Source organism: Brachionichthys hirsutus, chromosome 14 (genome assembly GCF_040956055.1).
Source record: "Brachionichthys hirsutus isolate HB-005 chromosome 14, CSIRO-AGI_Bhir_v1, whole genome shotgun sequence".
NCBI classification, from domain to species: Eukaryota; Metazoa; Chordata; class Actinopteri; order Lophiiformes; family Brachionichthyidae; genus Brachionichthys; species Brachionichthys hirsutus.
In genome coordinates, this window is record NC_090910.1 from 3,797,183 (window position 1) to 3,823,879 (window position 26,697).

Below are 26,697 nucleotides of genomic sequence, written 5' to 3' on the forward strand. Positions count from 1 at the left end.
GTATGGTACTATGGTAAACACACTGTATTTAGTCGGGCATCATAAAGTAGAACACAACATTATAAAACATCATATCCTGTTATAGAGGTGCAGCAATAGTTAACAGCTGACTGCTCACTCAGCAAGTTTCCTGGAACTAGGAACTCTTGACTGCCATTTGAATTTTCCAAATAGTAGCTGTACATTTTCATTCAATTGCGTCGATCATCGTGGATTCATCTTCCGACTTTCTTCGCTACAGTCAACACTTTGCGATCGTCTCCCTCTGCAACTCTCCCCCTCTTCTCCTGCAACCGTCACTAGAGGAAAATATATATATAGAAATGCCTTCAGAAGTTATGAAAAGTGACAGAAGATCCCTATTGTGCTTTAAAACCTTGTATTTTAAATCTGAAACGCTGTCTCACGCAATTTCATTTGGAGGGACGATGGAAATGAAAAGAATAAGATGTCACGTAGCACGTGTTTTTGCGCATCTGAAGCAACTGGTCGTCTAGCCAGGGCTCCAAACATTTTTCAGAGCTGTGTGACAAAAAAACATTTGTCCTCCTTAAGAATAATAATTCTTATTTGGGCCAGTTATCACGAGATCTGTTTGTAAAGGTGCAGCTCGGTCAGATATCAATCATATCTATGGAAACATTGGTATTGGTGTCTGTTAAGACTCTCCTGAATAAGATGATGTTTTGCTGTGTTTTTGTGTTGTATGTTTTTTACTATTTGGTCGAGAGCCTGTAATAAAGTTTATATGTAATCTAGCATAAGCATGTCTATTAACCCAACCTTCCAGCTCAATGATGAAATTTGCACCTTGAGAAATATGTGCATGAATATGTCGGAGGAGGGGGTCATTCCTTAACTTCGCATCATCTGGTGGTTATAATTCCTGCTGCCTTCTGTGTCATCGCGACCATATGACTAAAGTAGCACACTTAAACACCAATCGCCTTATCAGATGTGTAGCAGATCTTCAAAGCAGCTTCCTGTCAGCCTGTGGTTTCTCTTTCAGGAACTTTATCTCCGTCTTGATCGCTGCATTATCCTCCCGCACGCGACACGCCTGCTTGATATTTTCTGCATTGTTTGTTTGAAGGACATGCTACACATCAGCGGCGCAAGATAAACATCCACTGAGTTTGTTAATTTAAAAGAGCTGTGATCTGTAACGCACTGGCTGACAAAATGACTGAGATAATCACACACACACACACACGCACACGCACACACGGCATGCTGATTAATAGTCCTGGTGAACAACCAGCATCAGACAAAAAAACAAAGACTCTCCCAGCCGCACCATTGGTGTTTGTTAGGTTTGCCTGCAAGACGCTGAGTGTGTCACATTCTGGACTTCTGGAATATCTTTTGGCTGCTCTCATTTAACTCATTCAATGCTGTGACATTTTTTTAATAACCCAAACATTCGCCGCCAACCCTGACACTCGCATTAATCCGCATCGTGTGCACGTCATTGGGATTTTTTTTTTCTCACTGGTTGTTTGCAATCTGACAAATACCAATTGTTCTTAAAGTCGCAGCCCTGATTGACGTGCTTTACCTTGTCTGAACGACAACCGTGCACAATAGCAGCAGCGATTATTGTGATCAACAAATTACATGAGAATGTCAAGATTTATTTTAAATGTCAGCCACCACTGTGGCTATAGCAGATCTGCTCCGTTTACTTCAGCACTTACGTTAAATAGGAACCGTCCGCTGCAGCTATGAATTAAAAATGTGAAGTTGAGTTGATTAAAATGACAAATTCTTCGCTTAAAACATCCTCCGGGGGGGGGGGGGGCGCTGGCGCTGGTGATTTGTCTGTACAATCAGTGATTTTGCCACCACCAGATTCCCGATGTGATTAAGTCAAAGAGGGTTTTGAAGCTGTGCTGCAGAGGAGCAAACGTCCAGGCGGTGGTGGCGCTGTCAGATTTATAGCTTAGATTGCACAACTTCTAATAGCGGGATGCTACCGGAGGAATCCTGTGGCTGATTGTAATAATTCCTCATGAAACCTTGATGTGTTTTTCAACCTACTGATCATTAATTGTGTTTTGAAATGCGCTAGTGTTTGTTTTTGAGCTGATGACGGCTTTACTTTGGTGGGATTACAAGGTGTTCTCCCTCCTATAGTTACATCTGTTTATCTAGCCGGTCATTAGATTCACTTTAGTCTCAAACGGTTCCATCTGGGCCTCCTATCACTCTTTCCTGCAACCCCCCCTGCCACACTGGCTTGTGCACGTCCTGCCAAATGTGGCGTGGAGAAGAGCGCTGTTTGATCAGGCAGTATACGGCGGGTCTTTATGAGGCATTGTTTATACAAACGGCTGACATTAACGCTGCTGATGAATGCTAATGGGCCTTCTCCCTCTGCATTTCTCCACACACACACACGCACACACACGCACACACTCCACTGTATTGTTTTGCGGCCTTGAGGAGGCCGTTGTCATCAGTCAGGCCAGAGGCGGCACCGACACCAGATGTCAGTCATATGAGAATTTAATCAAATCAAAATGGCCCAAATGGAGGGAAACAGATGTTCAAAAAAAAAAAATGCTTGCAAAAAGTTCAGGAGTTAACTTTGGCTATCTATCTTAAAAAAGAAAAAAGTGGGAAGCGGTTAGAGTCCCAGCTCAGAGGGAATGTGGAGTGTGGGCTGGTGGCTGGAGAGGGGCCAGTCTACCTCCAGAGCACTGCCGAGGTGCCCTTGAGCAAGGCACAGCTTGGTTTCACAAGCTGTTTTAATGCTTTCTCTAAGAAATTAACCAGACTCCAGTCCGTATGCTGACAAATGGCAAGGAAACTGACATTCTTTTTTCTTGCAGCTGTTTATTTTTATGTTTTGTTTAAATTAAAAACATCAGTGCATTTTGATGTGAATAACATTCAGCACACACACCACACATTTGTTGTGCACACCATACAATTCAAATGCAAAAGACTGACATTCATTCGTGTGTGTGTACAGACAGACAGATAGATAGATGGATGGATAGATAGAGTTGGATAGATAGAGATGGATAGATTATAGGAGCTTTCATCTGCATATCAACCCACCCCATCATTTCTTTTCTCTCCACTGCTATCTGCTGGATGCTTTGTTCATTTACACCTGTGCATTTGGCTCAGATGTATATGGGAGGGGTTTGATAAAGAACAAGTCTGCAGGGTTTTTTTTTGTGTGAGTGTGTTTCTGCAAGAAACTGCACAGAAAAACACGAACTTGCTTCCAGAGCGGTGCAGTCTTCTCCACAACATGCCTCTTTATTCTCACTTACACACATTTACATTTAGTCGCTATGTACTTTCCCACTTCTGCCCAGTGGGCCCGACCAGTAGGTGCTGCTGTATATTTAACATTGACTCCAAGGACAGGGCACTTCCTCTTCATCCTTTTTTTTTTAATACTTCAAGTATTATCTCGCTTTCAAGGCCTGGTACCATTTTTGTTTCTCCTTCCAGCTCTCTCTCTGTCCACAATGTTGACCTGAACATTTAATTTAATCCACTACTAGTAATATATAATGTGGAACCTTGGTTCTCAAACATAATTATTTCTGTAATACCGTTCGAAAACCGATTTGTTTGAAAACCGTAGCTATATTTCCTGTGGAAAATAATGGAAACTAAATTAATCCGTTCCTACGCACCAGATAAATTGGTACGTAAATTGTTAAATTGGCATGCAAGTGGATAAATCCCATTTGCATGCCTACAGTTCTAATAATATGTAGTTATGTGTATCTAAACAACAGATAACACATAGAAGTGTAAATATTATGATCTCTGATAATCTGTTTGACTTCCGAGGCATCAAAAACCAAGTTGTTCGACTACTGTATATATATATATATATATGGAACTTTATACATAATATATGGACCTTTACTCCCCTGGAATGCTGCATAAATGGCAGCTCAACAGAGACCCTCCTGTCCAGCTGAAGACTGGGGTAATTAGCCTTCTCTGCTGGGCACCTGCTGGGGCATCAGGATGCCCTGACCAACTGGAGCAATGTAATGCCTCTCAAGGCCTGTGCTGTTTTCCCAGCCTCATTAAGCAACGTTATCTGCCTCTTTCCCACTACAGTGGGCCTGGTTAGCTTTAGCATTGTACCAACTTGCCGTGACCCAACTCAAATGAACATGTGTAATATTAACTCACTCACATTGGCAGTTTTCCAAAATGAGTAGAATTAATTCTTTAACTTATCAGACACAGGAAAGACTGAGCCTGTTCGTTTTTTTTCATTCATTCCTGGGCAGCAGCCTTGGGGCAGTTAGTCGACCCCTATAGGCAGCGACGGGACGCAGAATGAGAGCGCCGTTCTACGGGCTATGTTTCCTGTTAAGGGAAGGTCCTGTTGAGCTTGGAGAAGAAAAACAAAGCTTTGAATGTCGTGCTGCTGAGCACACCAGTATCTCAAAGCCAAGCATCTACCAACAACAAAGGACACAGCACCCCCCCCCCCCCCCCTCATATCCATGATGACTTGTTGAACTTTGGAAGAAACAAGCCTGTAATGCCTTGCAGGCTCATTTCTTCCGAGAAGTGAAAGCAAGATTGTCATAAGAGTTTGATTACTGCTTCACACAGACAAGTAACGACAGCAGGGGAAGGCATCATGTTGGGGTAGAAGAAAACAGGAGGACACAAGAGTTTATTTATGCATTTAGGCTATTCTGCAATGAAAGTGGATGCGACAGTTCCGTGAATCCAGGCCTCGCCTCCCTGAGGTAATCCTCAACTGGTGGCAGACAGAATGGAGAAATGAAAGACAGAATTATTGAGAACCACGATGAATGTTGATGGGAGCAGTATTTCAACATTTACTTTTTGGAACACACACACTCCAACTTTTTATGTTTGCTAAAACATCCAAATTAGATAACATTTAAAGATGTGTCCCTTCAGTGTCTTGCATCCACCAGCTGACAAAACACAGCTGGGAAAGAACATGGGAAGCAAGTAAGTGGGCAATTCTACCGCTAATGCTATTTAAGATCTCATCATTAACTCAAATTATTGTGAGATAAATAAACATAATGGTTGTCAGCATGAGCATTAATGCGGTGTGTGTGTGTGTCTGTTTATATGCAGGACAGTTAATCATCTACCAGCTTTTATGTTCTTTTTATCAGCTCTATCGGGATGGCCTAGCGCTCACCTTCACACACACACACTTGGTTTGAATGCCTCTCCACTGTATTGTTTTGTGGCCTTGTTGTGGCCGACACCAGATGTCAGTCATATGAGGATTTAATCAAATCAAAATGGCACACACACACACACACACACACACACACCCCGACAGACAGAGAATGGGAATGATAGAAATCAAAGCTTAACAATTCAAAGCAACTTTCACGACTTAATTCCAAACACAAACAACAAATGTATTTGATCTACCAAGGACAGTTTGTAAAACGTCCGTCAGCTGGGAACCGAGAGGAGACAAAGCAGAGAAGGCTGTTCCTCTCACAGATGGAAATCAGTCGCTTTGAACAGGGGACAGACTGAAGAAATATGTAATTCACTGCCTGCAAATCATGTTAGCCTTTTATCTCCTCACTAAACTAGATAACACTCATTTGCCATGTTTCTTTTTCTCGCCTTTTTCATGTATTTTCTGTTATCTGAACAGAGCTGAGGTTTTTTTTGGGGGGGGGGGGTATCCTTTATCCTGAATGTTTAACGTGTCTTCCCTTCAGCTTGTATGTGGATACATGTGGGAAGAACCTTTCAGGGGGGGCAGAAACGGAGATAGTCATCACGACTCTCTCCGGATCAATCCCCCCCCCCTTTTTTTGTCCACCTACTTTTTATGTGTCTTTTTAATTTATTGTTATTTTGCATCTGTGGAGTAATTTATTCTCATTTTATTGGTACTGTTAAATGTCGATGATTTATGTACTAAGGACTTTCAACGGAAACAAGACCGCAATGCTCCACTTAGACAGGATGTTTGACTGTACTTGTACTCTAACATTCTATCTAATAAATATATTCATCATCATCATCGAGAGACATCTGATATTAGAGTTTGAATGATCCTGGCTTTTGAAGGCTGGAATTAATTTTATTTCATTTCATTTTTTTAAGCTCCCGAGAAAAGCCAAGTAATAGCAGAGAGCAACTTTGAATTTAATCGCTGTAAGACAGTGTTCGAGTTTGAAAGGGATTGTTTGGCCCGAGATGCCTTCCCTTTCCTTAGGTGGAGGTTTTCACCACACCAGCACCTAAACTCGATACGAGAGTGAAACCTTGATGATCCAGACTTTCCTTTAGAGACTGATGAGAACCTGGTGTTTTGAGATAATTCTTGTTTATGGTTGGATGAGAGGGATAGAAACAATGACCACAAATAAATCCACTGCACTTTCTCCTCAGAAAAAAAAAAGTTTGAAAGGGATCAATAAAACAGAAGAACAATGTGATTGAGGTGTTGCACTGTGATATATGCTTAGACTTGATGCACAGGCTATAATAAATAATCTCAGTCATTAATAAAACCCTATAATCAGTTTGCTTTATTCGCATGAAGTGACACGTTTCAAACATAGTTATGTTAGCCCCCCCCCCCTCCCTCTTGTTATTCCGAAGTTGTATTTCTCCGCCTCCCTTCGTCTTTGGACATCATTAGTGGCCATTCATCCGTCACTACTCCCGCCTTCCCCTCTATCCCGTCCCCACCCACACCGCGTCTACAGTATCAGGATGGCTATCCCCATCTGCAATGCTCGGAGTGAATGTGCAAATTCTTGATTAGAGTTCATGCTTTCACCTTCTCCGATTTGCTCTGTGGAGTGAGAAATCACTTTCTCAATGAGAATAATTGAACATGGGCAGGGAGGGGGGGCGGGGGTGCCAGCTCATTACCCACAAATCACAGGGAACGGGGGCACCTTAGCCGAATACAATAATGACTTCAGGGAGTAAAATGAGGCCGCCAGCATGGAGCCAAAAGAGACTACAGCTGGTAGGGGGAGAGAGAGACGGCCGCTCTTAACACCGTTTCTTAAGGTGAAATCACTTCATGCTGATCTTTCTTCATTTTCCTTGAATACATTTTCCCTATTCAGTAGAAGCAGTGGCCATGCTTTGAAGGGAAGAGCTGAGGTTTTTCTTAGGAGGCAAGTATTTAAGTCAGATGTTGCTATTGTGAAGATTTAAAATACCGGAGTCCAAAAAAAGTCTTTCTTAACTGGCCAAAAAACCATCAGCACCAACATCTGACACAAACACAAAGGAAAGAGGCACAAAGAAAGCACAGAGGAAATTATGAAATCATATTCAGATAGAGCTACGGCTAAATAGCCACTTCGTCTTTATACCCAGCAGTGAGTCAGCCCGACTTCGGTAATTAACGGTGCTGGGTTTCCCACAGAGAGAAGTCACTCACTTCTGATTATTTCATTTCTTTCACTCCTTTCCCTCACTTCTCTTTTATATACCACACATTTCCACCTTCCACAGTGTGCCAAATGAATCCACTCAGACACAATGAGAGCCATTGTAACAATAGGCTTTGTCTGACTGTTTCATAGGTTTATATTAGGGAGCCGATGCTTTTAAGTCGCTGAAGGAATGTAATAAGACCCCGGACAGCAGTAAACATCCCCATCTCCGGGCCGCAGAGAAAGACGAGATGGGGCTGCTTCACCAGCTCCTGCGAAGAGAGAACCGTTTCATTTGCATCAGCCGGAAAACAAAAGCGGTCACAGTTGGGCGCAAATGGAGAGGAATGGGGCTTTTGCCATCGCAAAGTCGAGGAATAGAAAACCTCCTAAGAGAGAAAGAGGGTGATGAGGAGGGAGATGCCAGATGCCCTTCCAGAGACATTCCACTTACTGAGATGCAGACGCAGACACATTGTGCAGTGCCGCTAAGAGGCATTTGGATTCAGTCAGATATCACACAACTGTCAAATGTTATGTCAAATTGTCCTTGATCATTGATTAAATCGTCATTCATTGCACGATAAGATGAAGAATTGTAAAAAAAACCAAAAAAAGACAAAGGGTTTCCGTTTGTCTTCCCTATCCTGTTTTGTTGTTATATTTGTTGTTAATAAAAGCCCAGTTCGGATAGCCACATGTCTTTAGAGCGTTCCAGATGTACTCGATTTACGCGAGGAGTTGACGGAGAGCCTGCACAGACATCTCTGAATAAGAGGTGGATGTGGTTCCCAGCAGTCCCTGATTTTCTTCTACGTCTGCAAGAAGTATATATATATATATATATATATATTTTAATTTGCTCAAAATGCAGTCGATAACTCAGCTATCATTGGAGGTGCCTCATCTTTCCTGAAGGTAATGTTCTTATAAGAATGCAAGTGAAAGAACAAAAATATAGTTTCAAGTGTCTTCTGGCCAACAATTGGCACCTAAGATTTAGCACTCGCTCACCATTTCCCCAGGAGCTCGCACCTCAGCAATGGGAACATCCACCGACACGTTAACTCACCAGCTGAAAGACAAATTATATCATGCTTGACTGCCTCCCCTGAAAATGTGTATCAACCTTCATTAGGCTATCATGACGCTCCCAATGATGGATTACCATTCTCGAGCTAGTTTTAATCCATGCAGGAGAAATGCATGAACTCCAGCGGTTGTCTCTACTGTGAAAATCACTGAACATTTTAAAAACAAACTTTGTCTTAGTTTTGAAAAATAATGTCAGCTGTCAAATATTCAACCTCCACTGACACTCACTCTGTGTCTCAAGGTTGGCTGCCCTGAATTTGGAACAGGCTAGATGGAGGTAATGGTGCCATTGTAGCATGGGGTGCCTCTGCAACAGGGCCAAGCTTGTCCCTACAGAGCAGCTTCCCATTGGAATTGTCTCATCTTTATGGCCCAGGTATGCAAGGCCATGGGAGATGTTTTGTCGAGTGGCATCCCTGCTGAGCGCCATCACAAAATAATCTGATGTTTTCACATGCATTCCTGATTTCAACCAGAACCACGCTGACATCAATTTCCATTTTAGAATGATGCAGTCGCTTTGCGTTTTTTTCGGGGTTTATGGGCATTTGGATTGGAGGGAGAGACCCCCCCCCCCTGCTGGTGCTGCTATGTGATTGTCTGAAAAATGGAAACTGTACAGGATGCTGCTCTGTTTAGCTGTTGTAGGCTTGAGTCTAGGAATGTACAATGTTCACATGTTGCAACGTGACTATCCGTGCAGCGATGACGGTGAAACTTTATGATTTTCCTCGAATAGCACCGATTTTCCACTTTGTTCTTTGCGTCCGTTTTCTCCTGACATCTCAATGAAATCATTCACCCATCCATCAACCCTCAGCCCACCCCGCCTTCTTGAACCCACTATATTGCCTGAGCAAATGTCTTTTGGGACTTTTCGTCAATATTGGCCCTCCACAGACCCCCCCCTCATCTCCAACACAGTCCTCTTCATTTAGCCACGATTGGGAGCAAGGACTTGGCTAAAGGGTTTTCTATTTGCTCTTTTATCCAAGAATTCCAGCTTCCAATTAAAACAAAATGGAAAGCGCATCCCACCTTGCCCCACACCAGTCCCACGGCGCTATATAGGATCCCATCTTGTCACCCAACCCACCTGCTCAAACAAGGCAGCAAGCAAACAGCTCATCTGTGGAAAGGACCTCTCTCCGCCTGTAATAACTCGCTGCAATGTGTACCGAAGCCTTACTTGCTTTATCACTCAATTATTCAAAGTTCAATATCATTCGACCTCATTCAAGTCACATATCCCCACATTCAGTGCATTTAGAGTTTGAGGTGGCAGTGTGCTCAAACATCCTGACTTAATAGACTGGGATGGAAGAGACGCTAGTTTGATTCTGGTGAATCGCTGGGCAATAGTTGAGATTAAAATTTGGCCATGCAGCAGAGGCAGGCTAATAGGTTCTTGCAATTCTGAAAAGACAAAAAAAAAAGTATAGCATTAAAAAAGAAATACGTAGTTAATTACAACCCATATCGGAACCAATGGGGCGCTCTCATTGAAATGCAAACAGCGTCAGTTATTTCAACAGGGGTAGCGTTCGCTCGCTGACCTTCACAGGTTGAAAGATGGATGAAATGTTCTCAACCGTAGAAAGCAGACAGTCGTCAAAATGATGATTCATATGCAGAAAACACCACCGTGCTCTTTTTAATGCATGGAGAAATTTCAGCTGGGACCCTCATAGGGGCTGCACCCCTCCCTCCCTGAATTACCTGTGCAGTCACCACCCTTTATCTGAGCCAATTGTCTTGAAAGTCATATTATGTCTTTTGAAATATTTCTGTATGCACCAGAATTTTTTATTCTACTTTAAACATCTCTTTGAAATGCGTAAGATGAATTTTATTGATGCCACAATGGGGAAATTCACTTGTTGCAGCAGTAAAAAAAAAAACTAAACATACTGTAGTACAATTGGAAAAGTGTACAATAGTACAGCAATGTTACGTCTCAAACTCTTTGAGACACTTCTGCAGTATTCAAACATTATTCACAGAGTCCTGGACTAAATCCGCTGATGATAATTCAATCCGCGGTCCTTCCTACCGGCGTGGACCTCCGGCTCTCTGGTCCAGCAGTGCTCTACTCCGGTTGTGGCCATTATTGATGAGGCATTTGTTATTGACCTAGTGATCGATTTAAGCCCTCATAATTAGCAGGCCTAATTTAATTAAAGTGCAATTTGACGATGCAGCGGGCAAAGGCAATGGCAGCTGTGTCATTGATAGATCAGTCCAGACCTGATATGAAACAGCCGCTGGCAGACGATGTTTTCCACGCACACGCAGGCCCGTCACTGACGGATGCAGAGACAAAAGAGGCAAAGATCATAGTGGAGACACAAAGAAAGAGACAGGCCTTTGTTTTTCTAAATATCAGTCCACAAATAGCACCTTCTCCTCCCCGCCCAAAAGCATCTCCGCTCTCTGTCCTGAGCCGCGCATTCTCTGATTTAATTTGCTTAACCGCATTAGGAAACTGTTTTCCCTGTAATTTGCTTCAAGAAAACTCACGTCAGAGCGCACACTCCCAGAAGACCTGTCTTTTTTTTTTTTTTAAAAAGCAGGGCAGAAAGGGTTCAGAATGTGATGTCACCAATATCACTGTGGCTATGGAGATATATTTACCATTCCAATATTATGCATAAATCACATCATGCATCTTCCTTCATGTTGGCAGGAGATTTTAGTCCATTGAAGCATCCATTATATATTATGGTGGATCTGGACAAAGGACACTTTTTTTGGGCGGGGGGGGGGCTTGGAAGGTATTTAATTTAGCCTGTCTTTTTCAATTACATAAACTATTTGCCAATCTTCTGTTAAAGCGGGTGGAAGGATGGGCCTGGTGCCAAAAAATCATCAATTGCAATTGAATTTTGGAGCATAATCTTTTTCTTTTCCACTTTCTTTAACAAAAGCAAGGGGGTGGCCAGTACTGGCAAACTGACAGCATCATAGACACTGGGCTGCACGCAGGTCCAAGCTTTAGTGACTTATTTTTGTCCTTGCTTTCTTTTTATGTATTTTGTTTGCTTTTCTACTTCACTTGAAAGTGACAGGTGAGGACGGACAGGACATGAGGAGAGAGACGGGATGACGGGATGATATTGTGCACTCTTAGTTTGGTGAGGTACCGCATCCAATTTAAATTGGCAATGGTTCCAATTCAGAGCAAGTTTCTCCATGCCCAAAGCCACTGCCAACTGCCCCAGCTCTGTGTAACAAACACACCTTTGGCTCCCTCTCTCCTCTCCTCACTACGCAGGAACATTACATCCCATTTGGGATGCGAGTGCTCTGTTTTCTAGAGCTCATGGGTCTCGGGGATTGAAATATGAACGATAATACATGTTCTCATCAGAGGACAGGTGCTGCCTCTGCAACTACCGTTGTCACACAAGCGCATGATGTTACTATTGGGGGGGGGGTCACATGGCTTAGTTTGACCAACTAATAAAACATTAGTCACAGACGGAGGGCCTGGTGCAGTAGGTACATTCTGCGGACCCTTTGCAACAGTAACGCCTCATTTCTGTGTTATTGGAATCACCATTAGTTGCGTCATCGTGATCTTTAAGATGCTAACAATGTAAAGAAGATAAGAAAATGTGCTGAACTCCGGTTTCCGCCTCTCTGCGTACACTTAGTAAGGGCCGTTTGGGGAATTTGTGAGTGGCCATTATGACCCTTTCATCTTCCACTAACTAGTTTAACTCGTTGCTCAGCCTTTTAAAAATGATCCTAAATGTAAATAAGCATCTCATAATCTAACTCACTGTGACATATTGGCTGTTCTAATAGCAATGGAGCCCATTGGGGGGGGCTAGAATAAAGGGTTAAGGGTGAGGTCCTTGGGTGGAACAGCCATCTGCAGTCGAGTCAGAGAAGCCATTGTGGGGTCCAAATTTGGCCTCAATGGGGGCTTCTCCTATAGGCAGATGGATATACTTCACAGCTCGGACCAGGTCAACCTACACACTGCATGTGCTGTCCATCAGCTGCTGAATGGGGTTGCTGCATATCTGAATGCACAGCTGGAAGCATCTGCTGTTCAAATATATATATATTTTCTTTTACTGCTTATTGAAAACAGCCTCAGCCTGGCTGCGGTTAATATGGAAAAAACATTGGTAATTTAAGAGTTATTACCAACAGCTTGTCTTAGCATGTACCGTAGGTGTCATTGTGCGATGCCGTGTGTTGTTCCTATCCGCGTTAACGGGATGTAATGTGGGAGCGATTACGGCTCTTTAACCCTTTTTGTGAAGGAAGAGGAAAATACTGATTCTTTTTCTCTCTCTCTCCTGCGTACAGAATGCATTTTCTTTTCACACGCTTTCATGGTTTAGCTTTGGCTCGTTTAATGTTTCCATGTGCATGTCACCTTGCACAATTAACGTGTTGGATTTTTAGCTGTCAGGATCGGGGGGTGGCTTTGAAAGTAGTTCAGCAGTTATGATGTAAATTGCACTCGTTAAATTACTTGTTATACCTTTATTTGTTCATATAGGAAACAAACCACATTTCTGAACCCGGTTCTTTTCCCTCCATTACTCTCCCGGGCTTAGACAGCTTATTTTACGGGAATGTGTGACAGCGTTTGACAAGGAGGGCCTGTTCCGCTCATGAAGCTGTCACACAGATGCCTACACGGCCAGAAGAACACCGCTCACTTCAACCTTCAAAACCTTTTCTTGCTAAACCCTCTCATGCCAAGGATGATCTCAGGGACAGCGGTCAGAATGAATAGTCCCTCAAATCTACAGAACTTTGACACATAAACAAACAGTGCATAACTTTCCTCCTCCTAAACAGACAAAAGCCATATTGGAAAAAAAAAAAACATACCGTTGTATTTAACTTGAGATGAAAAATAAGGAGTGTCAATGAAGTAACTGAATTTGGTGTAACTGCAGCCACTCCCTTCCCATCCTTTCATGATCTTGTCTCTCCTTCCTCTGTCCTATCTGTTCATTTGCAAGTTAAAGGATTTTGCATTTTTCTCTCCCTTTCTCTCTCTCTTTTTAAAAACGATTTTTCTTATTTGACTCTCTTGTAATCTAACGCTGCAGCGTAGTTGGTTGAGCAGTAGAGGCATGTTGTGCATTCAAAAATCTAAATTCATGGGGTGGGGGGGGGGGGGGGTGGCTTTGGTAACACGCTCATATCAAAACACAAGCAACCAACAAAACCAGCAACTGTTATTTGTGTCTACGCCGAAAACACACCAGGACAGAATTTAACGATAATTCAAAGTATCAAATATCTGCCAAATAATTCCACTTTAAACATCAGAAGTTGTTGCCGGATGCCCTTGGAGGGTATCTCAATATCCGAAGGAGTGAATAATCGATATAACTGCACTTGTGTCAAGTAGAATAATTTTTTAAACCGCCTAAAATCTCTTATATTGTATTTTCTGTCTCATTGCTCACATTCTCAGCTTGTTTTCTCTCCCCCCCTTCCTCCACTGCCAGCTCTCTCTGCTGTTCTGCTGCATTCATTTGGTCCTGTCGGAGTTGCGTGGGTTCTTCTCTCTTTTTTCCACTCTGTTTTTTTTTGCACAATTTTTATTTTTTCTTCTGGCGCTTGCTCTGATATCTACCTGCACTATTTCATGCCGTTACTTTCACACTGCCACGTTTCGCTGGTTTCTGGCCCGGCACGAGGGAAACGTACCTTCCTCTTGGTGTTCCAACTGACAGACACTGTGTCTTCCCTTATCTTTACTTTGTCATACATTTAAGCCCAAAAAAAAGATGCTGAGCGGGAAAATAAGATACAGTCCGGGAGTGAACTACCAGACGGGAGGCTGCTCCTGAAGTTAATTACATGTCGCCTTCTCTGATAATCGACTGCGAATCCGCTCGCCTTTCACATCACTCTGTAATCTAATGACACAGAGACGTCTCTTCCTTCATTTCTTTCCTGAGAATGTTAATAGCTTTATAGCTTTTCAAAATGCTCCTTCTGCCAATGTCATGCTCCATCATATGCGGTGGTGTATATATATATATATGTATTTATTTTCTTAACTAATATCTCCTGGCTTTTCCACTCAATGGGTGGAACAGATACAGACGCAGAAACTGCAAGAGCGGCATAAATTGCTTATCTATTAAAAAAATAAATCCAACTAGAGGGTTCTTCTTTGTTTCATAATGGGCCCCTTGAGGCACCTGGAGCCTCAGATTACTCATAATTAAAGGCAAGGGCGACTCGGTGCATGGCTGTTTTTAAAGCAGGCAGGTGGACTGAGTCAATGTCTCTTAAGATATACGTCTTATGAAATTTTCATCCCACCTCACCCCTCGACTCATAAATAAAAAAGGGTGCAGTGACTCTCTTTGCCACGCCTGCATGCCTGCCGCCAAAGACATCCTGGCACAATACCTATTTGGATATGCTCGACATTTTATCGAAAGGAAGAGGAAGGTGAGGGTGGGGGGGGGTTCTAACAAAGAGTTTCAGCTGACCCTTCCAAGGAAACAACGCTCTGGGCCTGGATTCCTTCAAACTCACCCACACACACACAGGAAGACACACACACACACACACACAGGTCAGCAGTGGCTAATAGGAGCGAAAGCTGACGCTGAACTGACCTCCCTTTAAAAATTTTAAATGTGATGATCCCTTGTTAATGAGGCGCCTCCTGCAAGTAACCTCAGTAGATAATGATCGGTACCAACTTCCCCCTGCCTCATTAAATATGTCTCCCTCTTATTCTACACGCAGCGTGTCATCACTGCGTGTCTGCGTCCTGCTCAGTCTCTGCTATCCCCGTAAAGAGAGCTCAGATAAAGTTGTTGCTCCCCTTTAAGGGAGGCGATGAAGCTGCTGTCTCCCGTCAAAAAGCCGAGTTAAGTCCTCAGACGTCCGACTCGCCTGTAAAAGCCTCTTGGCCCTGCCGCCTAATGGCCCAGAAGGAAAATGAGTGGATGAAACGATGAGTGAGAGAAACTGGTCCCCTCTAGTCTTGATTGTGCCACAGCAAACATCTGGCAGCAGTGCCACGCCCCCGGGCGGGATCTGATTGACGGAGCCGGAGCGATCGATCAAGACCACTTTGTCACGAGAGTCGCTGAAGAATTTGGCTGGGCCGGATGTTTCTGCAGCAGCATCAGTGGTCCTGCACCGAAGGGCTCTCTTGATTTAGAACAGAGGCCGCTACCTGTTCCTGCAGGTAATTGGGTTAAAAGCCAGAGAGGAGATACAAACATGCAGGAGAGGAGGAGCACGGCCAATCGGAATAATGACAGAGGCCGGCTGAATTTGGTTACTTTGATGGAGCAGCCCTTTTGATGATTTAGTCTGCCTTTTTTCTCTCCCTCTACAGGAGGAGGAGGAAGACGAAGAGCGACGAAAGCAAGAACGAAGGATTGAACGGATTGAGCCTGTAGGGAGAGCGGATTCCTCATTGGACCATTCGTCTGTGTCAAGCCTCGAGTGAGTGGTCACCAACACCCCCCCCCCCTGCCCCCCCTCCACATCCCCTATATACGACCATACAGTATGTTTAAGAGTTCAAATAAACAAAATGATTTCTTACAAAAATGTAAAAGTTTGATCTATTTTGAAAAGCTGTGGCTGAAGAAATCTCAAAATCTTGTTAAATAGATTGCAAAAAGTCACGAGTGTATTTATTTTATTTTAATAACCTTTAAATGCATTAATGATACCTCAGAGGGTAATGATGACCAGCGCACCGGCACTTAACACATACAGTCATATGACAGCGACACATAGACCACGCCTTCCTCCATCATCATCATCATCATCATCATCATCACTCGCATCTGCATCCATCGCTGCATGTGTTCATTTGTCTTCCCTTTTACCCCCAGAACCAAATTAACATTCTCCTCCTCCTTCTGCCATCCTCACTCGTTTTTCAATTAATCTGTTCTCTTTTAGCGCACTAGTCTGATCTTAATCACTTAATTGCAGTCGCCATTACGGTCCCTAATTGACCCTGAGGTCCACCAGCGTGACTTTGTAATGGATGAGTGTGTAACAACAACGCAGTCTGCCAGCAAGGCCGCACCAACACCCCCCCCCCCCCCCACCACCCTATATATCCCATCGATATCTTGTCATGTTTTACCTCCTGCTTTTAGATATTTTCTTGTATTCTTTTCTGTTATTTATTATTCACGCACGTCTCCCCCCCCTTGTCTTCCCGTCCTCCCGTCCTCATTCATCATTATACTACAGAAGCATGCTCAAGCCGGTCGAAGTGTCCAATGAAGGAGGGCCCCTAGGAATCCACTTGCTGCCTTTCAGCTCGCAGGACTTCAGGTAAAATGAAATGAGATCCAGAATCAAGGCAGCTTGAGTGCTAATTTTATCACCAACTTGTTTCCCGTGTCCTTTGGTTTGATGCTTTCTCTTACTTTTACTCATCATTTCACTGATCCTTTTCTCATCTATTTGACATTTTGCATCTTTCTATTGTTGCGAGGCCACATTTAAAAGTAATTTCTCTTTACATTACGTAGTTTACCCCCCCCCCCAAGTTAACGTTGCTTTTGCTTAATTCTAACTTACACCCTCAGCGGCATTAGTACCTTTGAAAGCGACTCTTCCTCTTGCCTTTTTTTTTTTAAGGGATGAGTTGTGTGGATGACAGCGAAAAATATGAGGAAAATAAAATAAAATAAAGGACAGTGGAAGTGGTCAAATGTAATCAGACTAAAAGCTTGTATAGGACTCAGATCCCTGTCGCACGACACTGGCACGCGACCAAGGTGAATGTGACGACTCGGCGCTGGGAGAGGGAGGCGCGGGGAATGAGGTGAAAAGACGGCGTGAGAAGATGAAATGGGGATGACACTTGAGGACGGGTGTTATTGAAGACTGCTGCATGTCATTTCTTTCGGACACTAATCCCATTGCTGTTTATAAGCAAGTGTCAGGAAGCTATATTTAGCTTTGCCCTCGCGCAGCGTCCTCCCTTTTGAAATGAGGATTTGTGATAAAACCACACCGAGCAATATCTCTCAGACGGAGTTCAGATCCAGCGTTATTCGACGTGCGTTTAGCTTAAAACTCCACTGCATTTCCGCCGGATCAATGCTCATCTCGTGAGGTATAGCGGCGATGCAGCATGGCCAGTCAATTTCTTCTCTATCAGCTAAGATCGGCACTAATAGCTATCAGAGCCTGCAATTAACTTCCTCAGACACGATGAGACGTAGCGTCTGGTCGGCGGGCTGATGCTAATGGCCCAGCCTGGCTTTTTTTTCCCTGTGCGCTGCGAGTGAGGACAGGAGGCATTAGGCTCAGCAGGCTGTCATTACTGTCTAGACCGGGCCACAGGGGTCAGACAAAAGCAGACCGTAGGCAAGGAGCTTGCAGGCAGGCCGGTGCTGCTTCACTGTACAGACATCAGGCTTGGATGCAAGCAGGATGGGGGGCTGCAGCGGAGAGGCTGAATACAAAGACGCACACACACACACACAGACCCTCGTTGTTACAGTCCTTCCGTAATGGCGCTCTCATTCCATGCCCACTTTCAGTTGTAAACAAACTGTGGACATAATTGATGCGTAAATGAGCTGTGATTGGATTATTATTTGATTAAAGGCAGTCGTCGAGAGCAGGTGGCCTTGCTGGAAATTATTTCCCTTCGCTGTGGCTCGGCCACGAGATGGAGCACGGCCATGCTTGATCGCGTCCCACGCGAGGTGGGGCCTAACACGGTCCTCCAGAGTTTAAAACTCCGTCAGCTCATGTTTGGTGCGGATTAGTATCTAACAATACTACCATTCAGAAAGGGAGAAGTTGAGACGAAATACAGCCCTCACAATAATTGTTTTTACTAAATCATCATCTTTGTCAAATCTGTAAACAAACCAAAAAAAACCACACACATCATTCCCAATCCTCCTTTTTGCGTTGCTTGAATTGTGAGCAGGGGTCAGCAACAATATCTGTGTGCTGCCAGATCAGAAGCCACCAGAGTGTGTCCGCGCTGTAATCTCCGTGCTTTAACACTTTGTTTTCAAGCTGCCGACACAATCATGGCCACTTCCACGCGGCCCGCAATTACTCTCTGGCAGATATCCAACCGGCATCGCCGCCTGAGACGTAAAGAAAGGAAAGAGGCGAGGGACCTTTTGTAATCGTTCATTTCAACTCAATGCCGACCCATTCACCCCCCCCCCCACCCCCGTGTGCGTGGATGTCCACATTATGCAGCCAATTAGAGCAATTTCCTTTTCGGTTTATATGTATTTATATGGAAGACATGGGAAAGACCCCAAACAAGGATGCAGAGCACACTCTTGAAGGTGTCGGCGATAAGCTGTTGATTTCAGCACAGCCGACTTCCTTGTTAATTCTTGTTTGACTTCAGGTTAGTTTCGCGTATCGCATACTTCATCATTAACATTTTTCCCAGAACTTTTTTCTTTGTCAGCTTATGCAAGGGAGCCAGACATTTGCACCGACTCCGTCAGACTACCTGCTACCTCAGGCATCCGGCGCTGCAGAGAACAACGGGACGTTTAGTTCTAAATCTCTTTGCATGTAGTTATCCTCAGGGCCTAACTAAAGCCCCTAAGGAGCTCGCTGATGTATTTATTTAGAGGGGGGGGGGGGTCTTGAAGGTGAAGGTTGCCCCTTTTTTGAGGAGTGCTGATATGGCACTGCTGTGGAACTGCTTTGGCATTTATCACGGTACTGCCAACTCTCATCTTAAGCCCCATTGAGGGCAGCTGTAGCGTTTCCTCTGAAGCCATAAGACGATCGCTTGGTGTGGATTTCCTCAGACAACCCGCCCTGTTATTCTATCAAATCTGCCCACAGGAAGGCAGACGGCTTAAAATCTCATAGGCGAGGCAGCTCTTCTCCAGGTTGCAGGAAAATGCAGGTCCAAGCTTTACGTTTGTAAAGTTAACTTTAAAAACATATTTATCAGATTGGGATTCGGAGCTGTCTCTCTCGCTGCCTCTCTCTCTGTCACTCTTTCGTGCCTTTTTTATCTTTGTCTGTGGTTTGTCATCACCACGCTGGATGCAGGGGGACAACTCCTGCTGGTCATCACTTTCATGTGTGCCTGAATAAAATTGCTGCGGCATGCGCGTGCATCCTGCTTGATCTGTGATCTATCATTTCCAGGACCCAGGGTTTGCTCGTGAGCCGTCTGGAGCGCGGAGGCAAAGCCGAACAGGAGCATCTCTTCAAGGAGAACGACTGCATCGTCAAAATTAATCAGGAAGACATTCGCCATCTCCGTTTTGAACAGTAAGCTCCAAAGGCTAATTTTGATTTCCTTTCTCCAGTGAGTCCAAAGCCAGGGCACATGCTGCATTACCTTGATGCATGATGCTCTCAGAGCTGCGGGTCGTAGTGAGAGCACGGCTGCAGACATTTAGTGCGGTGGCGTTAAATTGTGTTTCTGTTAAGGAGTGGAGTCTAAATTTCCGGCTGACATGACACCCACACACCTGCACGATAAAGCAGAAATATAACTGTCTTTGTTGGCCCCCTTGTAATAAAGTCTCCGTAACCTGCAGTCCTTCACCAAAGGCTCACCCTTTGATCAAATCCGTTGACTTTCTCGCCTCCATTCATTTCACTCGATTCATGGCTCTTCTTCATTTCGTAAAGTGGAACGAAGATATAAACCTCGGGGCTTTTACTCCATTTACCCATAGCTACCCTTCTCTCTCTCTCGCTGATTTTATGTGCTCATTCTTTCTTGCACATACTTGACCAAGTAAATCTACACTTGTAGGCGGTGCTCTGCTTCTCCTCCAGGCTAGATTCTAGTCGTCTTTTTCCTTATCAGCCGAGGATCAGGCTGGCTGGGCCTTGTCAACTAAAACCACGGAGCTTGACTGACAGGAATAGAGACACAGTCGAGTTTGGAACCGTTCAGTATAGATTTAGTCCCAGAAAGGTTTATGCTCAGCTCTCCATTACTGTTACTAAAATGTCACATTGCCACACTATGCCAATGCATTCACCTAACTGCAGACGATGCAATGCAGGCTTTAGGATTATTATTCCAAAGTCTTTTCTAGTGCGACGGAGCCTCACAAGCAAAATCCACCAAAGAGCTGTTATTTTGTCGTGACCTTGCCTTTGCCTGCTGGGTACACCCTCCTAAATTTTTGTTTGTGAATTTGCATGAAAATTAGGAGCAGGAGCTAAACCTCCCCCCCCCCCACACACACACACAATTGTGAGCAACAATTTAAAGTGAGAGTCTAATCTCCTTGGATTTGTTTTGCATGGGTAAATATTTTGAGGCATTTAATCTAAATCTAAACTTGAATGTAATGATGCATTGATGGGCTGCTTTATTATTCAATCACAACTACGTGGAAGCTGATTACTGAAGTGACGGCTCTGCGTATGTGCACACACTTGCTCTCTCATTCACTGTAGGAAGAAGCATGGGAATGATGAAATCTTGCAGAACTGTTTTTGGTACGGGCTGCACACATTCCTCAAATAAAGCACCGTCTGCAAACCAGTGGGTGTCAGATGAGTAGAATCTGCATGGAATTACCGGCATGGTAATAATAGGGGTCTGGGAACAGGAGGTGGGATTGTAGGGATCCAAGACATCCTCCATCCCTCTCGTCCCACATGCTGCAGTGTTGCTCTGTCCTGGGCAGTCTATCTATATGCTAAGTGTCACCACTAAATCCAGACGGAACAATTTTGCATCTGGAAATGATGTTGAGCTCTTCTGTGGCTTATTTGGACCCAAAACTTGCATGAGATTTTGTACGCAAGTTGTTGTTTTTTTGATATTGTGTGTCAGAATTGCAGAGTGTGTCGGCTGACTGTGGGCCGCATTGTCTGAAAAAAGCTTCCTCAGTTCACGGTGCATCGCCACTGCTCTGATTGTTGAGGCAGCTCATGTCTGCTCGCACTATGGTTGAGAGATAGTTCCATACAGTGTGTTCTACTGATAATAAAATAAACACAATATTTGATGCCCAATCTCTGTTTTATCATGCTTATCTCTCTGCTTCCTTGATGCTGGTAATTATAGATAATGTAATTTTCCGTCCTCTGCTGCATTAGTGAATGGCCCTGTGATTGGCCATGGCATCATCTTCCTATCACATCTCAGCATAGAGTACACTAAAGCCTTCCTTATCCTTCTATAGATCTTTCAAGCTATGGCATTCCATTATTATATGTGTATCTCTTGTCTCCGTCTGTCTGACCCCTCTCCCTGCATTGCATCCAGAGCGCAGAACATTTTCATGCAGGCGATGCGGCGCCCAGCAATCCTCTTCCACGTGATTCCCGCAGCCATGAAGAGGAGATACGAACTGCTTTCTGCCCAGAGTGAGCTCAGCCCGTCCCTGCAGCCCAACAGAGTTCGCTTCAGCCAAGACTCTTTGCAGTCAGGGGACAGACTGAGTCTAGTGGATGGACCGATGTCCAGATCCAGACCACAACCGGGCAACAACCACATGTAGGTCCCATTTTTGCTACCCATGCAGCTAGCATGTTGCTTTTAAAGGGCTATTAAGACAGCCTGCCCAGAATAAAGTAAGTGGGACACACATATGATGAAATAAAAGTTGGTATGGCTGTGGTTCATGTTGGTGCACATTATATTTATTATGCATAATAGAGTCACATTGAAAGTGTAAAAGCTGCACAATAAAAAGAGAGAGAGACATTTATTAATTTCTACCTGTAATCTAAAAGTCTGCATCACTTATCATCTTATTAAAAGCCCATTTTTTCTGTCCATCGTAACTATTAATATTTGTAATGCCTCTGGCGCCGCTCCAGAACATAAAACAAGCGGGTGTTTATCATATGGCTTCATGCTTACAGATTTATAGTATTAATTTCAATTATATATATTCATAAATCCTTTAGCCATTGTCTGTATTACATTTAGTCGATGCTTCCGGCTTCGTAGAGACAGACATTTAACGTTGGAACACCATTATGGTGCGTTTTAACATACTCAGCAGCAGCCTGACAGATGATGGATGTGGAAGAAAATATATACCCGGTGTAAATTAAGATTTGTTATGTGTTCAAAGAATAGAGGGAAAAATAGATTGTGCTGAGGAAAGACAGTCACGGATCAAACAAACTCAATCAGCAGACTACAATATTATCATTTTCATTTGTTAAGACAAGATCTTTTTCCATCAACCAATCAACATGGAGGTTCAGGCCAAGATGTCTGGCGTCCTAAACTGCCACTAATATTAATTCCAACAATGGCGAAGCAATTATACATCTCATTATCAATCCTAATTTTTTAAAAAAGAAGGAAAAAACCCAAACAACATACTGGAAATTCAAATGGAATTAAACTCGCCACCACATTATGCTGCAACAGTCTATTTATGTATTGAATGTCATTTTCTGCAGCTACCAGGGCCCCCTGTCTGGAAGCACCCCAGAGCCAAATCGACGGTACGCCACGTTGCCCCACACCTTGGTTGCCAGGACCCCTTCAGCCATCTCCCCCTCGTTGCAGCGCAGGATAAGCACAAACCAATCCAACAGCACCTACCAAAAGAGCACAGGCCGCAGATTCAACATCCAGTTGAAAAAAGGTAACGCTTTTTTTTAAGTGATGGTGCAAAGAACTTCTCCTGACCACAAAGTCTGTTCTGCTTGTCTGCATCGTGCAGGACAGACGTTAGAGGAGAGGTGCAAACAGTGGAGTGGAAGAACAAAAGCTAATTGTTGCACAGAGGCACTTTTATAACCATTCAGGAATGGGACAAATGAAATGGCATCTAATTTCTTCTTATCTACAAGCAGAAGTAGATGTATCTCTTTGAATCATACTGTTGTCTATCATTGTCTACATCCTTACGCGTGTATTTTATATATTGATATTGTTACGTCCACTAGAGGGGAATGAAGTGTCATACAAGCCTAGTAATTAGAAGACGGCAAGTGGAATCAACAATTCACTCCGTGGTGGATTGTGAGGATATGAGGTACATTGAAACACCAAGATAGTCCTTCATTTTTTTCACGTTTAATTTGTACATCTTCATTGTAGCTGCTTTTGCCCTCAAATGTTTCTGACGGTATTGCTGTTTTTCTTTTGTATCAGCCATATTTGTAAGGTCTCAGACAATGTGTACAATATCTGTACAAAAATGTACAAAACGAAACATAGTACTTACAGAAGACTTCCTGTGTCTCAGTATGCATATATTTAACGTCGGCTATCAATGGCCCTCTACAGCCGTTGAGTCCAGATCCTGCTGTACATTTAAAATGTTTTTTTCCCCCAAATCAAAGACCTTTTATTGTCTTTATACATTTTTATTAATCCCCAAATGGAGAAACTCTTTTTTAATTCTAGTTAATGACTTTCTTTACTGTGCACCTAAATGCACAGTAAAGCAGCTGAAAGTAACTCACTCAGGGGAAATGCAGTCACAGGCTGCTCTGATTCGGCAGGCAAAGCTCTCGCCACCTGACTTTCTGAGTTCTAATACAGTCTGATGCTGCAGTGCAAGCTACATTTTGTTGTTCATGATGTGATAAAGATGCTTTTTTTTTTTGGTCCTCACAAGCCTCTCATTTTAATCAGACCCAGCTGGGGGGATGCTACGGTTCTGGAGTGGTGGGACACAGCCACATTCATTCATGGAGTAATTCAACACGTATAACTCTCAAAATTGTCATGTTTATAAGTGAGAAAAAGTATTTTGCTCAAATTATTAGTCATTATCTCAATGGAGCTTGATATTTTTAATGGAGACAAATTGTCAAAATGTTGTTGACCTAAAGAAATTGAGCCATTGAGTCCAAGAGAGTCAAAGAAAGTGTTCTTCTGAAATCCATTTCCTCTGTTCCCGTTCAGTAGCATCAGATTTTATCACATCTAATGCACTTTCAGAAAGGCTTCAGCAGTTTCTGTGTTGACTCGTTGTAATTGCTGTGATATGGCCTGAGTTGGCTCCGAGTTGCAGGAACAGATTTTGCATGGCAAATTAACAAGAGTGCCTTAATCAAATACTGAAGACGAAAAGGATACGGGCACACCATTAAGTCCTTCTAATGTGCCTTCGCCTCTCTTCATGTTTGCTGTTTTAATTGGCTTATTGGAGCCAGGATCCCAACTAATCCAGAAAGGGATACAATTACTTTTATCCAAGTCTTCTATTACCCAAAATAAAGACGCCAGTTGTTCATTACCGCAGGCCTGTTAGAGCTGCATTCTCCTAATTGTCTGTTTGGAGATCATTAAATGATGAGATCTTACGATTGGCCTAGAACAGGGGTCTCAAACTCAATTTACCTGGGGGGCCGCAGGAGGCAAAGTCTGAGTGAGGTCGGGTATTCCACAAAAAAAGAAAGATGAATGTGGCTCAAGGTCTCGCCCATAACAAGCATTTCTTACTTTTCCAATTTTATGAAAAACATGGCTTTGAGAATTTCTTTTTTTAATTATTACCCTCTTTTCAGCATTTTTAACAATCAAAAACTCTAAAGACTTTCTTGAGATATTCATTCATTGAATAAAAAAAAAAAGAAAATTTATATAAAACTCACAGGCCGCATTAACTTTAAACTTTCTTGTTGTCCTGCGGGCCACATATTATCATCCTGAGGGCCGCGAGTTTGAGATCCCGTGGCCTAGATTTTGATTCTGCTCATTGGGCAAAGGAGAGTGACTGGCATTGTGGGCGAGGTGAAGGTTACATTGACAAATTTGATTCTCATTTTGATTAGAAATAACATTTTAATAGTTTTCTTTTGAGTGAAGCAAATACACTGCAAGGGCACTGGCAGTTGTAGCAGAAACGTGATCTCGTATTGAAAATCGAAAAACTTTTGTATAAAAAAAAAAGCTCTGCAGATTTGACGTCCAACTCAAACGGCGGCAGCAGCTATTTCCGTCTGCTTAGTTCTTATACTGCATAGCTGGGGAGATCATAGCACATCATTATTCTGAACAGCTCAACTTTTACTTTTACTTTACAAGAAACCTTTCAGCAAGTTCGTTTGTGCGCAGAAGCTGTGGGAAAGTTCCGATCAGCGCTTCTCCCTCTTTGTGCTTCTTGTTCATCAACACCGTCACTGTCAGCGAGATGACAGACAGTCCGACACGCCGCTCGAGAGACATACTGGGGGATAAGTGGGTCATGAGGAACCATCAGAGGTGCTGGAAGCTCTGTGAAAGGAGCAGCTATTTTGACTTGAATACTGATGACTGTTGTTGCCGTCTAAGGCTTGAAACGCCATGGGCTCGGTTATACATAACGGCCTCTGTCTCCTGAACAATGTTCTAATGACTCATCTAATAGTGTTAGATTGTCTGGGAATAACCTAACAAAACAATTTATTTGGTTTACATCTTTCCCAAGCTGACATTTGAAACCATTTCTTGTTTTTAATTTGAAGAATTGGGGTCTGGGTAAGTGGAAAAGGTCTAGGCCTGAGATCCTGTTATTTAGCTGTTATTGTATTTGCCTATTTCCTCCTCACTGGCTAATTCATATTCACTCGAACCGTAAAGGTCAGCCTTAAATCCTGAAGCAAATGGATTTGAATCGACACGTTACGATCACTGATTTTCAATGCAATGTTGAAACTATCTATATAAAGGACAAGGCTGACCCAGACTTCAGTTCAACTTACTTCACCAAGAAGTCTGAAGTTTTTTTTTTGCTCTTTTGGTTAAAACATCTGGCGCTTGGTGCACGGATGATGTAGAAAACAGCACTTTTACAATTTACGAGTCTATTGAATGCATTTTGATGCATTCTAACATACGTAATCATTCACTTTCCTCTGTTTATTCTGGTCCGCAGCTGCCCTTTAATCCAACTGTAACTCGCCAGAGTGACTTTACAGTCCACATGCACTTATCATAAACACTCAATTTTGGTTCATATCGTTGGGTACTATATTTAGAATCGGGAACACATTTTTTACCTCATGTAAAAAAATAAAAAAACTGAGGGAGACACACCCTGATGGTAAACCAATGACAAATGTCAGGCTGGAAGTAAGCGTGCTTGTCGTAAGTGAAGGAGTTTCAGGACATGGTGGAAAACCATAATGTGATCCCTGCATCATGGTGACTCATGTTGCAGCAGCATTTAATGAAAAGGATCTTTAAGAAATGGTTTCAGCAGTCTGCGACACAAACACTTTATAGTTTGGGCTTCCTTCTGCCTTTCTGCCTCTGCATGCCTTTAACTCTTTCAATGCC

The 26,697-nt window shown here is 43.3% G+C and overlaps 1 protein-coding gene across 1 annotated transcript in view; it reads left to right on the plus strand.

Annotated features, from left to right (window-relative positions):
* pard3aa (par-3 family cell polarity regulator alpha, a) overlaps positions 1-26,697 on the plus strand; it is a 281,009-nt gene that overhangs the window by 99,323 nt on the left and 154,989 nt on the right. The window contains exons 6-10 of the mRNA XM_068747703.1: positions 15,853-15,959; positions 16,728-16,811; positions 19,635-19,760; positions 21,727-21,957; positions 22,881-23,068. Coding sequence (XP_068603804.1) covers positions 15,853-15,959; positions 16,728-16,811; positions 19,635-19,760; positions 21,727-21,957; positions 22,881-23,068 — 736 coding nt within the window. The remainder of the gene's footprint in view (positions 1-15,852; positions 15,960-16,727; positions 16,812-19,634; positions 19,761-21,726; positions 21,958-22,880; positions 23,069-26,697) is intronic.